The sequence below is a fragment of the Cervus elaphus genome, chromosome 32, assembly GCF_910594005.1.
Source record: "Cervus elaphus chromosome 32, mCerEla1.1, whole genome shotgun sequence".
NCBI lineage: Eukaryota > Metazoa > Chordata > Mammalia > Artiodactyla > Cervidae > Cervus > Cervus elaphus.
This window is the reverse complement of record NC_057846.1, coordinates 32,834,006-32,851,383: the sequence shown is the minus strand read 5'-3', so window position 1 is coordinate 32,851,383 and position 17,378 is coordinate 32,834,006. Positions and strand designations below refer to the sequence as shown.

Sequence of the window (17,378 nt, the reverse complement as noted above, 5' to 3'; positions counted from 1 at the left end):
ACTGCAGTTACATGAATCTGAACATGTGATTAAATGGCACAGAACTCTACACATTGTACCAACACTTATTTCCTATTTTTGATACTGTATTATGACGCAGTAAGATGTAACCAAAGGGTGAAACTAGGAGAAGGATACATGGACCTTCTTGTACTATTTTTGGACCTTTCTATGAATCTATAATTATTTCAAAACAAAAAGTTAAAAATACATAATAAATGCCTCTTATTATGTAAAGGGTTCTAAAGAGTCAAATATAATAAAGCAGTATGATTTTTTAAGATCTGTGGTTTACTGGTAAGTACAATCTCGCAAAGAAACATAAAAGGAAATTTTCTTAAAAGCAGCGACAGAATGAAAAATTCAAGAGGTACAGGGGGGAAAATAGAACACTTCAGCCTAAAAGAGATAATACATTAAAAGGTGAAAATTGTGTAAAATTCTATAACTAACAACAGAAAAATCCAATGGATGTGACAAAGTGAAGCAAGAAAGAATGAGAGTAGGGAAGTTGAAGGTCTAGAAGATTTGGTAAGAGTACACGTCAAATTCAATAACAGTTATCACATAGTAACTTGTCACAAATAACTTAAGAGATTTAGTAATCAGAGAATGTGTGGTAACCTCAAGCTTTTTGGATTACTTTTATGAACGACTTAGTCTAGGACATGGCTGTTCTATGAGAGACTTAGGAGGAAATGGGAGAATCAAGTGAAAATGGAAGATGTCAAACATCAAAAAGGACAGGGTATTCAAGGGTCATGTTGAAATGACCTTGAATTTCATTTGGTAAAACTGGCTAGTGAAGTGATAAAGGATAATGACAGAGAATAGGATAAAGAAGTTTTGTCAGACAATGCAATAATTTGAGGAAAACTAAAAAATGCATTTGAAGCTGGAATAGATGGCTATGAAGTGGGAGACAATCTTAATAATGGCACCACCTCTGTATCTTTAAATGTGACATATTTATTTGAGTTTTATCAGAAAAATAGCCAATTATACTGAAATGGGTGCCATTCAAGAAGATAATTTGTAAATCAACCTGCCAAAGGCTAAACAAATATCCATCATCTTGGGTTTCAAGAAAGAGATGATACACTCAGGAGAAACTAGGCTTGTTCTCTAAAAGCCTGTTTTAGATTTCAAAATGAAAGATTTTACACAATAAAGTCTAAAATAGATGCCTATTTAGATATACATATAAAGGAGGAAGAAATGCTGATTGAATACAATTTCATATAATCGCAATACTTAAAAATCATTGAAAAGTTCAATTTTGTTTGAAATTGCTTTTTCTCTAGACTCTGTTGAAAATATTAAGCCTTAAACTGTTGTATTCGAATCACTCAAAGCTTTTCCAGGGCTAATAAAATAGCTGGTGTTCAATTTTAGTAACATAAAGAAAAAGGTTTTGCCTTAGTACTAGATGACTTTCCTTGAATCAATCTGAACATCCAAATATGTCATCCAATTCAGTAAGAACTTGTACTTTAGAGTGGTTCTCATTGATGCTAGGATAGGAAACTTTTAGACTTTAAAAGACTGTAAATTAACTAAATTTGATAATAGTAATCCATCAAAATTAAGTTCCACACCAGCTGGCATTTGCCTTACATTTGGAGAGTTAATATTGTGAATCTTGTTCCTAACCAACTTTAGATTTCCATCTCTCTATTTCCCCTTTGATGGAAAAGAATTGCTTATAAGCAGTAACAAACTGTTCTTTATTCTGAGGAAACATTATTTCCACTACAATAAAAAACAAGGAAGGGTAAACCTTTATTTTAAATGTTATTGTATCTGTGGGGTTGACCTTACAATTTAGACATCATCAAATAATACTTACCAATACATACATCGATCTTTCCTTTTATAGCAGCTTCATGCAGAGGGGTATAGTTCCAGTTATCCCTGGCATTTGGATCAGCTCCTTGGCACAGTAACAGACTCACAACCTCAGCATGGCCAAAAGAACACGCATTATGAAGTGGAATGAGACCGCCATCATCACGAGCATGGACATTAGCACCCATTTGTAGTAAGTGTTCTACCACGTCCTTTCTTCCAAAACCTAAAAGGAAATAGGGAAAATATTTTATATTGTAAATCAGTTTTGTAAAAAGAACCATTAGAATTTCTTTAACAATATCAACAAATATGAACTGAAGTACTATGGTCTACAGCAAAAAGGTTAAAAAAAAAAAGATGCCATTCAAATAGATTCTCTCATCTCACAGAACTGAGAACTGAGGAAGTTCTTCCCTTAGTTTGGGTAATTCCTTCCAAAAACATTTCTTCAACACCTATTACATGCTAGAAATGCAGGATGAATGAGGCAAAATTCCTGTCCAAGGCATTCACTTTCCTCTCAAAATCAGATGCATAAAATCCATTTCTGTATTTTTAAACACCAATGAAAATCAAATCTAAGACAAAGCACAGCACTTAACATTACACTAGGGAAATTAGAGAATATACGAATATCAGAAATACATGGTGATAGTTTGGCTACAAGATATTTGAAAAGGAAGGGCTAAAGATAATGCCATAATATCTACTCTTGGGACCGGTGCCCAAACTAAATGAATGTGTAGTTACAATTCAAAGTTGGATTTACTGAGTTTGAGGGAATTTTATGACAAACAAGTGAGAACACAGGCTTTTAGAAATACAGAACCAGAACACTGGTGAAAAGCATCCCAATTTTCAGACAGAAAAATAGTGTTAGTGGAGGGTGTTGTTAGAAGAGCCAGAAAAAAATCTAAAGCACTATACAGACTAGGCAAACACTGAGCATGGTAAGAAATACCAAGAAAACACATTATGGATGTTAAAGGGCAACAACATCATGCCAAGTCCAGCATGATGAGGATTTAGTGAGATAATGGAAAATGGAAAAAATAGCCATTTTGACAATTTGAAGGTCATCATAGTACTGTGATGAAATTTTAAAACTATACTGCAATGGGTTAAAAAAAAAGATTACTGAAAATATTAGCATTTTTATCTTTACCAGCTTAATACTTTTATTAATGATCTTTCCTTTCCTACTTTAAATTTTATTAGGACTTGCCGGCTAGATATCACTGCCTCCATGCTATTACTTACCATGTAATGTTGTTAGAAAATGACATTTTAACACTGGAAAGCAGTAATGGTCATATCTTCTTTCATTTTATGCATATATTAACTAAATAAATGAGAATTATGCAGAAAATAGAAAACAAAAAAGGATTTATTTCAATATATGTCCTTTACACTATCTTCAGAAATTCATTCACTCCAGAAAAGTAGGCCAAGAAAAAGTCTCCTGCTTTATAGATTTGAGTAAAGCCTGCATGCAAATTTACATTTCTCTAATTAGTGCACTAACAATGTTTGAGAACTAATTTCCTTTCTTCACTAATAAATGAAGTAAAAACAAAAATGCTTGGTATCAGCAAGAAAGTGGTGAAATGGAGTTGTGTTCACACTGATAACGTGAATATGAACTGGTGCCACATTTTTTTTTTTATGGTTTTTTGATGTGGATCATTTTTTTAAAGGTCTTTATTGAATTTGTTACAATGTTGCTTCTGTTTTATGTTTTGTTTTGTTGGCCTGGAGGCATGTGGGATCTTAGTTCCCTGACCAGGGATTGAACCCGCACCTCCTGCATTGGAAGGCAGTATTAACCACTGGAATACCAGGGAAGTCTCATGGTACTACATTTTAGAAAAAAATGTAGCATTATCATGAATAGGCTTAAACAAATATACTCTCTGACTCAAAATACCACTTTTCAATTTTTATCATTTAAAAAATGATTTATCCATGGACAAAGATTTTGCATCAAGAATGTTTATCATAATGTTATTTACAGAAAATCATGGAGATTAGATGCTCAATAATATTCTGTTACATAAATGATAAAATGGCAGTTTCTGAATAAAATCATCTGTACTAAAAGAATGCTAGAACACTGTGAATGGACTTAATATCACTGAGCCATATATTTTAAAATGGCGAAAATGGCATTTTATTTTTAAACTCCTTAAATAAAAACTTAAAATGTATATTTTACCACAGTAAAAAAAAAAAAAAAAGGTATAGACCAACCACCCACCCACCCTCACAGACACACACACAATACTATAAAAAATTCCAACATAGAAAGGTGTTTCTTATATACCAATGAGTTCTCCTTCCATTTTTCTCTACCTTCCCTCCCTTCCTCCCTCCCGTCGTTTCTTTCTTGGCTGTGCCATGCTGCATGTGGGATCTTAGTTCCCTGACCAGGGATCACGCCTCCATTCCCTGCAGTAGAAGCCTGAGTCTTAACCGCTGGACCTCCTGGGAAGTCCTTCAATTAGCCTTTTGGATTGCAAATATATAAAACAAAATATAGGAGAAATAATACAACATTTGAAATATAGATGGATAGAAAATGAGACTAAGTCACTAGGTAGTAGAAATATGGAATTTTTTCTTCTTTTTGATTATCTCTTTTCTTATTACATAAAACATAATTGTGCATAAAATATATGTATGTGTACACATACAAGTTTAAAAAGGTGGAAGTGAACAGCCAAAATCAGTAAAGATACATTTTATGTGTCAATTATGAAATCATCTAATTTGATTTTGTATTAAAATGCATTAAATCAGTGTTACCCACAAGAAAATTAATCCCCTATTTAAAGTACTGTAATTTAGAAAACCATACATAAAAAGCTTATCAAAACATGTACTCTACCTGTACTATTAAGTACAATTCATAACTGGTCATTAACCACTCTATCCATGTTTAATGCATATGCATTACTTTTTATACATAAAGAGAATTCATTATCTATGATGGTCATACAAGGCCTTTGTTTCATAACCAAGGTTTGTAGCAATTATCTCTGTAATTGATTTTTTGGGGGGTCTAAAGAATCAAAATAAAAATAATAATTAGGGCTGGTTCAAAGAACTACACAGAATTTGACTATACAGTAACTTACCTATAAATTAACTCATAGGAAATAGCTTCTAAGTGAAACCATTACACACCCACACAAGATTTTCAGTGTCCCATTCCACCAAACTAGCACATGTCAAAAAAAGTTAAGTCACAATTTTTAAAAGGAATAATGTTGCTACTTATACATATCTTTATGGCTTAGTGTTACAAAGCACAAAAGAAAAACCAATGAACCATCTCTCTCTGATCCAAGAGAGGCTGTTAAAAATCAAGATAGTGTAATACTCTGATCTTTACCAACAAAACAGTATGTGCTATTAGAAGAGACTCCCAAACTGAGAGTTATACAAAAGGTGTAATTTAACTTTTACAGAAAATTTCTTACAGAAAAATTCTTTTTGCTTAAAGTACATGCCTTATTCCTGACAATAAAAATAGCAATAATAATGGTAAGTAGCTAACATTTAGTAAGCTCTTTTTTCTGACAAGAAGAATGCCAAATGCTTGACAAGCATTAGCTCCTGTGATAACATCCTGTGACAAGCATTTCCCTCATTTTATTGTTGAAGAATTCTTTTCCTCAGTTCTGATACTCGTTAACTATACTTCCAAACACACATCTCAAATCTGCCTACTCCCCAGGGCCACCAGCTTGGTTTCAAGCTCCACAATCTCCTGTCTAGACTTCAGCACAAAACCTTTTGTTGGTCTCTCTACTGTCACATCTGCTGCCTGACAATTCATCCTTAACAGCGCAGACAGTGAGTCTCTCCTCAAGGCATGCATCAGATTAGGTCACTTCCCTGCTTAAAATCCTGCAATGGATTCCAATAACACACACAATAAAACCTTCTTATGACCTAACAAGTGAGTTGGCCACTCTCACCTCTCCTATCTCATCGAGCTTTACTAACCCTGTCTTTCACCTTGTGTCCCCTGGATATGATGAACTTATTTCAGCCTAGAGGACTTTGTACTTGCTGTGTCCTCTGCCTGAAGACCCAGGTCTTCACATGCCTAGCTCCTTCTGTCATCCGATTCTCAGCCCAAAGATAACAACTTGGAGAGACTCTGACTAATCACTCAACATCAGTCTACCCACCCACCCACACACATTCTCTCAACATTGTTTTCAACATGAGTTCTTTGTATATTTTGGACATTAACCTTTTACCAGAAACATCATTCACAAATACTTTCTTCCACTCAGTAGGTTGCTTTCTCATTTTTGTTGATGGTTTCCTTCACTATGCAGAGGCCTTTTAGTTCAATGTAGTCTCACTTATTTTTGCTTTTGTTGCTTTGCTTTTGGTGTCAGAGTCAAAAAATCATCACCAATAGCTATGTCAAGGAGATTATCACCTATGTTTTTTTCTAGGAGATGTATGGTTTTAGGTCTTACACTAAGGTCTTTAATCCATTTCGCGTTAATTTTTGTGTATGGTGTAAGATAGTGGTCCAGTTTCACTCTTTTGCATGTAGATGTCCATTCTGCCAACACCATTTATTAAAGAGACTGTCCTTTCCTCATTGTATATTTTTGGTTCCTTTGTCATAAATTAATTGACCATATATGAATGGGTTTATTTCTGGGCTTTCTATTCTGTCCATTGAGCTATATGTCTTTTTTTATGCCAATATCATACTGTTTTTATTAAGTTAGCTTTGTAATATAGTTTGAAATCAGAGAATGTGCTATCTTCAGCTTTGTTCTTCTCTCTCAAGATTGTTTTGGCTATTTTTAGTCTTTTGTGTGATACCATGCAAACTTGAGAACTGTTTTGTTCTATTTGTGTGAAATATACCATTGGCATTTTTATAGGGGTTGCATGGAATCTTTATTGCTATACTGTAGTACAGACATTCTAACAATTTTAATTCTTTTAATCCATGAGCACAGAATATCTTTCCATTTATCTGTCTTCCTCAATTTCTTTCAATAGCATCTTATAGTTTTCAATATACAGGTCTTCATTTCCTTGATTAAATTTACCCTAGGTACTTTATTCTTTTTTTACACTTGTAAATGGGATTGTTCTCTTAATTTCTCTTTCTATTAGTTCATTATTAGTGTCAAGAAAGCCTAAAGATTTCTATATATTGATTTTATATCCTGCAACTTTATTGAATTTTCTTATTTAAACCTTTTTGATAGAGCCTTCAAGGTTTTCTATATATAGTGTCATCTGCAAATATAACAATTTTATTTCTTCTTTTTTAATCTGGATGACTTTTCTTTTTCTTGTCTAATTGCTCTGGCTAGGATTTCTAATGCTATGTTGAATAAAAGTGGCAAGAGTGGATACACTTATATTGTTACTGATCTTAAAGAAAACGCTTTTGTCTTTTCACCACTGAGCGTGATGTTAGCTATGGACTTGTCATGTATGGCCTCGATTATGTTGAGGTATGTTCCTTTTCTAGAATTAATTCTGGAAAGTTGCAAATTTAGAATAGTGAGTCTTCTAATCCATGTGTATGATATACCTTTCCTTCAATTCAGATCTCATGTGTACTTCTATTTTTGTTTTTCTCCATTAATACCATATTTTTCAAGGATTATTGGGTATTTTAAGCTTTTTGTTGCTTTGGCAGTGAAAGGGGCAGTGGTGCATTAGGGGAGGTCAGTAAAACCAGATCACACAGAACCTCTGAGTCATAAATAATCAATCTGAATTTGAGCAGGGCAAGCAAGTAGCAATAAAAAGTTCACCCTGATGAACTGTTGAACTAAACTAAGTTTTATGAACCTCTTTGATAAATTTTAGCATTTTCTTTCCCCTAAAGACTGTGACAGACAATTACATTATTTCACATACTCAGAAAGTTTTAAATATATTATGTGGAAAGCATTGTGCTGGCACTATGAGGAAAACCTAAACTGATAACACATTATCTACTCCCAATATACATAACAATTTTCTTATTCTAATGTTAGAGTTTCAATTAAAGTCTCTCAAAAATGTTTCAATATCAAATGTAAGGTCATTGGTATCTATTCACTAGGCCTGAGTTTAGAGACAGAAAATTGCTTCACTTGTGTTCAGCATTTTAAACTGCTTAAAATTAAAGCCTCAAAGGAACAACCTTGGGCAATATTAAATCTTGTAACTAACAACTATGCATTCTAAAATTTAATAGAAGGAGAAAAACCTAAGGTATTTGGAGTATTTAAAAGTGATTTTTTTTAATTTATAGTAGCAAAATCACAGCCTAAAGACATTTTCGACCTAATTGGATTGTCAGCAAAGGCACAAGGCTGTATATCATTTGAACTGCTAAATTCATTGATCTACACTTATAAAACCAATGAGAAAATTTATATCACATCTCACATATATTTTATAATTTTTTTCTTTAAGTGCAAAAAAATTGTACCCAAAAGACTCTCAAAGTAACAATAAAATAAGTCTGGAACTATCTAGAAAAACAACTCATGAACTTTTATATGTATATGTATTATATCTATTTTTCTGACACAGAAGAAATAACAGAAAGTTATGAAAGATAAAATGTTACTTGGTGACAAGACTGTTTTCTCTAAAACCATTAGGAAGAACTTGAACCTAAAATATCAGAATAACCTGGTTACTTTCTTAAGCATACCAATCCATTTCAACCCCCGAAAAAACAAACAAAACAAGGCTCTTACAATGACAGTAAAATTACTTTCAATGAAACAAAATTCAGCCATGACACATTTATGCAATAGCTGAAAGGTTTCTAAAGTAACTTTTCTTTCCCAGCCAACAAACTTTTTCAGCAATTTAATACCAGTAGTTCCAGGTATCTGTGAGCATCTCTAAAGGTCTATTAAGCACAGTAATTTATATCTGTACTGAATTAAAAATCAATAAATGATGTTGGGAAAACTGGATGGCTGTAGGCAAAAGAACCAAAGTGAACTACTTTCTCAAGCTATGTACAAAAATAAATTCAAAATGGATTAGAGACTTAAATGTAAGACCTGAAACCATAAAGCTTCTAGAAGAAAACATAGGCAGTACACTCTCTGACCTCAGTCTTTGCAATATTTTGGGGGTTATGACTCCTCAGGTGAGAGAAACAAAAGCAAAAATGAACAAATGAGACTACATCAAACTGTGAAGTTTTGCACAATGAAGGGAACTATCAAGAAAATGAAAGGCCACCTACTGAATGGAATGTTTGCAAACCATGTATCTGATAAGGGGTTAATATCAAAAATATACAATGAACTTATACAACTCAACACCAAAAAAAAATAAAAAAACACCCAATTTTAAAAATGGGTAGAGGATCTGAACATTTTTCCAAATAAGACGTACAGATGGCCAAGAAACACATGAAAGATGTTCGATTCCCTATTTATCAGGAAAATACAAATCAAAACCACCTCACACCTCTTAGGATGACTATTATCAAACAGACAACAAGTAATAAGTGCTGGTGAGGATGTGGAAAAAAGGGAACTGCTGTGTAGTGTTGGTGGGAATGAAAACTGGTGTAGTCACTCTGGAAAACTGTATGGAGGTTTCTCAAAAGAAAAAAACCTACTAGACAACCCAGCAATTCCACTTCTGGGTATTTTTCTGAACAAAACAAAAACACTAATTCAAAAAATATCTTTTTTGCACCACTACGTTCACTGCATTATTCGTGGGTCAACTGTATTTAAAAAGTAAACAAACTCAGAGAAAGAGATCAGATTTGTGGTTATCAGAGATGGGGTGGGGGTGCAGGAGGGGGAACTGAATAAAGATTGTCAATAGGGACAGGTTCAGCTGTAACTAAGTACAAAGGATGTAACGTGCAACAGAACAAATACAGTTACAACTGCTCTAAGTTACACATGAAAGATGTTAAGAGAGTAAATCCTAAGCATTCTCATCACCAGGAAAAACATTTGTTTCTTTTTCTTTTATTTTATATTTATAGGAGATGACAGATATTCACTATCCTTACTCTGGCAATCATTTCATGACATACATAAATCAATCATGCCACACATCCTAAAAACTATACAGTGTGATAAAGCAAACTTTATCTCAACAAAACTAGAAGGAAAAAAGCTGGACTCACACCTGTATCTTGGCTGATGTGCAGGAGGCAGCCTCAAAATTAGGAGGACACCCAGCAGAGCAGATCCCTTTCAACATGATGGGTAGTTCTATTTTTTTTTAGTTTTCAGTTTCACTACATTTTATAGAAGAAATTATGGGTTTCCTCGGTGGCTCAGTGGTAAAGAAACCTGCAATGCAGGAGCTGTAGGAGACACAGGTTCCATCTTAGGTCAGGAAGATCTCCTGGAGGAGGGCATGGCAACCCACTCCAGTGTTCCTGCCTGGAGAACCCCATGGACAGGGGAGCCTGGCGGGCTACAGCCCACAGAGTCACAGAGTTGGACACGACTGAAGCGACTTAGCACACATGCACGCCAGGAGGAAATTACATGCCACAATATTATGCTCTGAACTGGGAGGTAGGGGAAGTCTTGTGATAATTCTTTAAAATGTCAAAGGTTTTCTATGCACTGGGTTAAATTTACGCAGTCCAATATACACAGATCCCTAGATATCTATTAGATTTCTGCTTACTTTATAAGAAATGTTCTACGACAAAGAAACATACATTTTCTACTTAACATTCAAAGTCATTATTACTTCCTTTTCTAATTTCAACTCTAACTATATCAGCTTTTAAATAAAAAACTATTTTACATTTCATTAGATCAGAAGTCATGCTTAAGCAAAAGGGAGTATATTCCCTGTTACTTCTGAAATAACAGTTTAGAAAGCAAACTACAAAATGACTTCTATAAAGCAATAAAGTTGAATATATTTTTCATTTGTCAAAGGCGGACTCTGACCAATTAATTTCTCCACCTTCTAGAATCTGATTTAGAAAGGAAAACATTTACAGCTAGATAAAAGAAAAGAAGTATGGCATTAGGAAGCACTAAAAAAGGAAGTATTTCATTAGGAAGAGGTTAAAAAAATGTATATTTCCCCCCAAAACATTGGGAAAAAACACCAAAAGTGAAAGGATAAGACACAAATTCCGAAGCCAGTTTAAACAACAACAAAAAGATAAAACAAACAAACAAACAAAAACAGGGTAAGAAATCACAGCTCCTTGGGAAGGAAAAAAAAAATGGTTGAGTGCCACTGTGGGAAGAAACATCAGCTGAACTGCAGAAGGTCGGTTATCCTGGGTGGAATAGAGACCAGAGGAAGGTGATCTGTGTCCTCTGCCCCCTCAGCACTGGCACCCTGTCCCCTGTGCTGTGGGGGAACATGAGTTCGGTATCTCCAACACGCCTCTAGCCAGAAGAGAAGGGGTAATACCAAGTACAACCGTGGAACCTGGCTGAGGAGGGAAGCAAAGGACACGCCCACAGGACACAGAGGACATGCCTACATGCCTACAGGACAGAAAAGAGTCAGGGGAATCTTGAGCACCTAGGATGTCACCCCGATCCAGGGCCTCTCTACCCTGACGCATGCCCTTATTTGTCTAAAACCACGTGGAGAACCAAAACCTAGAACCCCAAACTCATCCTCTCAAATGCAATATGGGCCCAACTAGCTGTCAGTTCCAAGGATTATAAACTCACGACAGAAAACAATAAGGTGTCTGAGGTGTGCAAGCACCATGACAGAATAAATGAAAGCAGAATTACTAGACCAAAAAAAGATATTTAAAATTGGCAAATTAAGTGTTGCCAGCGAAAAACTGAAGAATACTGAAAACACAAGAACAAAAATCTATCAATTAAAACCAACTGGAAATATTATCATGAAAAACATCATAGGAGAAATAAAGGATATAATAAGTTGACTGGATAATAGTGGAAATAAAGGAAACAATTCCTGAGGAAAAACCAGTTGACGAACTCTCCCAAAAAACACTGGAGAAGGAGAAACTGAAGTAGAGGAGAGAAGAGATATGGTGAGACAGAGGAATGGAAGAGAGGAAAGATATATGCAGAAACAATGACAGGACGTCTCTTAATTAAAGGAAAACGCAAAATTTCAGATTATTAAGAGTTCATGAAGTACTAAATAGGATGGATAAAAAAACACAAATCCTCAGACTACTCCAGACCAACTGAACGAGAAAAGGTGGGAGCGTGGCCTAGCAACCTGCTTTAATAAAGCCTTCCTGGTGGCTCTGATACAAAGTTTGAGAACCACTGAGCTACTGCTTCTGGAAGTTATAACCCTCTGAAAATTACATGTAAGTCTGATGTTTAAATATATATTTCTGAGGGAAATGTCCATACCTATTATCAGATTCTCAAAAGAAAAAAAAAGTTAGCACAATTAAGAACTACTTGTATTAGTTCAGCAGTTTTCAAAGTGTGGTCTGTGGACCCCTGGCGGCTCCAGAGACCCTTTCTGGGGGGAATCTCAGAAGTCAAAACCATTTACAAAATAATATTAAGATGGTGCTCATGATAATGCAAAAGCAACAGTAGGTAAAACTGCTGACACCTTGACATGAACCAAAACACTGGCACCAAGCAGTCCTTGTATTCTGTAACGCTGACATACTTGGACACATATTAGTCATTGCATTCTTCACCAGCAGACCCTCACAATTTTTAAAAAAACCCACCAGCTTCACTTAAGAGTGTTCTTCATAAAGTAAAAAAGTTGCTTCTTTTTTTAAAAAAGTCTACCACAGAAGAAAAAAGTTGCAAGTCCACACAAACAAACCAATAAATCATCTGCCACCAACCATTAGTTTAGTTTGTGTTATACCAAAAAGGCAAAAGGGAAAGGAAAATTTACAACACTTTATTTCTTTTTTGTACAATTAAAAAATTCACAAACCTTAATTCAAAAGGGAACCGACACATTCCAAGAAAACACTCAAAAAAAAAAAAAAAAAAAAAGGTTTAGGCTCACACTGCTTTCATTTTAATTTTAAACACAGATTCCTGTACCGACAGGCAAAGCAAGTTTCTATTTGACAAAGGTCCCAGCAACTCACTGTAGGGAAAAGCAATCCTGAATATCTGATGAAGCCTTAAAAGGAAAACCCAGTAGGCACACAAAAACAAAACACTCATAACTTTCCTCAATTATTCAAAACTAAATAACTTTTAGAACATGAACCTCAATGTTATCTTGAGCACCTGGGCTTTAGTATAAATACCCCAGAAACCCATGCTACTCAATTCTTATTACGAGCCCACATTGATGATACAGGTGTTAGGCCCCCCCAATATCAGGGCTACAACCCACCTTTCTGAGTGTTCCTGTCAGAAGAATAAACATAGACCAAGGTAACTTCAAGTACCCTGACATAGGGGAAAAATGAGAATTTAAGAGGCTCTTGTGTCTTCAATTGTATCTCTCACATATTTTACAATCAACTACTTAAAACATTTCTTTGTCCAAGAAGCAAAAGCAGGCTACTAAATACATTTATGAGTAAGTTACTCTAGTGTTTTCACTTGCATTTCATTGCAAGACTCATGATGATGTTTATTCCTTTCTAAGACCTAACACTAAAATAAAATGCATTTGCTTAGCATTATTTACATTCCTCTATCACTTTTCTTCTCCTGGGCTCTAAGTTGAAGATCCAACTTTTTTTTTTTAAACATATGTATGCTCACAACTTGGCCCTTGAAGATATGCCTTTTATCCTCCAGATATATTTCTTTGGTCTGTAAACTGCCAAAGAATCATGTCTGGTTAGAAAGAAAGGCACACCTAGCCTGTGACCTAGTCAGTTCCTTGCGAAAGAAAGGGATGCCTTGGGGGAGGAAAAAAAGGCAGGTGACTAGACAGCCTCTCTTCATGAAAACTTCTATGTAAACAGACTATGAGGAAGACATCTTACCTATAAAATGCCCTTAGCATGATGTCTCTGGTTAAGGCTCCTAGAAAGCAGCAATGCAGGCTATAGAAACTAAGATATTAATATAAAATTATGTTTCTTAATTTAAATGCTATGACTTTAAGAGATGGTCCTGCAAACCTTCCTGTGAGACTTATCTATTCTAGGTCCGAGTTCCATGTCCAACATGAGGAGAAAGGACAAGGGGAGTTACCCTCAAGGTTCAGGCTTCTATTTTTATCCTTGATTATTGAGCAATTAATTTCTCTAAAAATGAGCAGTAAAAAAAAAATGAGGTCAAATTCCACGCAGAGTTTTCATAAGAACGTGAACAGGGTAACACCTCTATCAGCAATATATACTAGAAGAAAATGCCCCCCCAAAAAACCGAAATTAGGATCTACTGTTTTAATATTAGCTAAAAGACAATATGAAAAATGTAAGATATGAAAGACTAGCATATATATGAGTTAGAATAAGATGACGGAACTCAGAAATAATTCAAAATAAAAAAGTATTTCAGAAGTAAAGACTAAACAAGAAGGAAAACAAAAGTGAAAAAAAAAATACACACAATGCCTTATGACAGGGATCAGCAAACTAAAACTCATGTGCCAAATCTGGCCATTTCCTCTTTTTATAAATAAAGTTTTATTGGAACATAACTATACCATTCATTTATGCATTGTCTATGGATACTCTCATGGCACAGAAGCAGAGCTGACCAGTTGACAGAGCTGACCCAGAGATCACACAGGGCATGAAGTCTAAAATCTTTACTGTCTGGCCATATGTACATAAAGTTTCCTAACTCCTGCTTATGAGAAATGAAATGTAAAAGGGGAAATCTTTTAAAAGAAATAAGGATATAGTTTCTTTTTTGGAGTGGCTCAGACCGTAAAGAGTCTGCCTGCAATGTGGGAGATTGGGTTTGATCCCTGGGTTGGGAAGATCCCCTGGAGAAGGAAATGGCAACCTACTCCAGTATTCTTGCCTGGAGTATTCCATGGACAGAGGAGCCTGGCAGGCTACAGCTCATGGGGTCACAAAGAATCAGATAGGACTGAGCGACTAATACTTTCACATGCATAAGTTTATATACCTAAAAATGCCAGTAAAATTATGAAAACATAAATATGATATAAAAATTGTTACAAGGAAAAAGTAAAATTACATTATTTTTTGCAAAGGATGGAAAACATAGCTATACATTGGTCTGTTGCAGTAATGCACAGAAATAATTTTAACTGAACTATAGTTGATTACAGTGCTTGTAAGCTTCAGGTATACAGCACACTGATCCAGTTATATATATATAACTAAGTTATATATATATCTATATATATAAAAGGGGCCTCCCTGGTGGCTCAGATGGTAAGGAATCTGCCTGCCCAGATTCCTGACCTACACCTGGAATCTCGAACCACAGAAAATAAAACATGTTTGTTATTTGAAGCTACTAAGTTTTGGGGTGAAAAGCGGAAGTGTTAGTCACTCAGTCGAGTCTTACTCTTTGTGACCCCATGGACTGTAGCCTGCCAGGCTTCTCTGTTCATGGGGATTCTTCAGGCAAGAATACTGGAGCGGGTTGCCATTCCCTTCTCCAGGGGATCTTCCCGACCCAGGGATCAAACCTGGGTCCTCCACATTGCAGGCAGATCCTTTACCATCTGAGTCACCAGGGGAAAATCAGGAAAGTGTTGGGGTAGTTTCACACACATTAGGAAGTACAGTAACTAATATAGTAAGGCTTTAATAGTTACTAACATAGTACTACTGATTTGCCCAATTTAAAAAAAGGGTAAGTGGACTTTATGAAAAAATATAAATGGCAAATAAACACATGAAAGGTCAGGGAAATGCAAAATAAAACCAGAATGAGATACCACACATTCCCATTGGAATGGTTAAAATGAAAGCAACAGAAAACGTTAAATGTTGGCAAAGATATGGAACAACAGGAACTTGTATGTTGTCAATGGGAATGTAAAATGGCATATCCACCTTGGGAAAAAGTCTGGCAGTCTCTTATAAAACTTAAAATTTACCTATCCTAAAGCCCAGCAATTTCAATATGAAGTACTGAGAAAAATCTATGTTCTCAAAAAGAATTTTACAAGAATGAGCATAACAGCTTTATTTATAATAGTCAAAAATTGAAAACAGCCTAAGGGTCTAAAAGTAGGGATAAACCAAACTGAAGGGATAAACCAAATGTAGCATGCTCATATAATGAAATACCTACTACTGATACAAGTTACATCAAAAACATTATGTTTAGCAAAAGAAGTCTTACAGAAAAAAGCAAATATTGCATAATTCCACTTATACGAACTTCTAAAACAGGCAACTCAATCTATAGTGGAAAAAAGTCAGAACAATATGTCTGCTGGGAGGGGAAGGGTAGGGATAGAGGGAAATAACATGAAGGAACTTTCTGAAGTTAGAATTATCTATAAGGATTTGGATTATACAGGCATTTGCATTTGTCAGAATTCTGTGACTATAACATGTAAGCTTTGTACAGATTTTACATGAAAAGACAAATCTTTAAACAAACACTAAACTCTGGATAATGATATGTATACTGGTGTATTTACAGGCAGCTGCACAAATGTCTACAATTTACACATCATAAAAAAAATACTGACGGATAAAGGAAAACATAAGCAGACAGGTATGTAGCAGAAATCAGACAGCATTTTTAACTGATGTACATATTCCTCTATGGCTGCAGTTTGCTTGTTACCAACTCACTACTATTGAGAGATACTTCTATATAACATCTTCATATAACTAATTTGCTCTTTCAATCATTTGTTTCCAAAGAGTGGTATCATTAATGCAAAAGAAAGAGACACTTTGTACACCTTTCTAACTAAAAGTTCTATGTGAACTTTTTTAAAGTGGTACCTTAAGCAAAGTATGAGATGTTGAGAAGACTAAGTAAAAGATAATTCAGTTTGAACAATTTTAAGTCTGAGAAGATATTTCTGAAACTAGCTCCTTTTCTTCTGTTATCACATCAGATCTTTCCTAAACCCTGAGGCAAAAACATTTGCTTAAAAGTATAATCAAGGACTTTGCCAGATAATGTATAGAAAGATTCCCATTCCAGAACTGAAGTGTTCTGACTCATTTTTTTTACCTACTGATGGGCAACAACAGTCTAGAGGATAGTGTTTTGTTTTCTTCTTTTTAAAACAGAATTGACATTTGTACAGTGAAGGAGATGGAGGTAGGGGGACAAGCATGGACATGATGAAAAAAATTAAGAGAAACAGAAATGAGTCAGGCAATCTCTATACGGTTAATGTGTGTTGAGGTAGGTATCTCTCAAATCAAAAGAAAGCACAAAATTCCCATACATATTTTGCTGGTTTTGATATTGAAGTACCCCATATCACAAGTCCCAGTCAAGTCATATGTTAACTAATGCTCACCATTAAAGTAACCAGGAAGCCTACTTCAAAATTTCTTCAGTTTAAAGTAAATATCATGAAATTTCAGAAATCAGTGCTTCATTAAACTCTTTTTTCATTGTTGTTTTTTCACAAAGACCTTATCCGAACTTTTCTTTAAAAAGAAAACTCATCAG

At 34.9% G+C, this 17,378-nt stretch overlaps 1 protein-coding gene across 1 annotated transcript in view; it reads right to left on the bottom strand.

Moving 5' to 3' along the window:
* The window catches only part of TNKS (tankyrase), a 155,972-nt gene that overhangs the window by 133,313 nt on the left and 5,281 nt on the right, over positions 1–17,378 (bottom strand). The window contains exon 2 of the mRNA XM_043893900.1: positions 1,850–2,074. Coding sequence (XP_043749835.1) covers positions 1,850–2,074 — 225 coding nt within the window. The remainder of the gene's footprint in view (positions 1–1,849; positions 2,075–17,378) is intronic.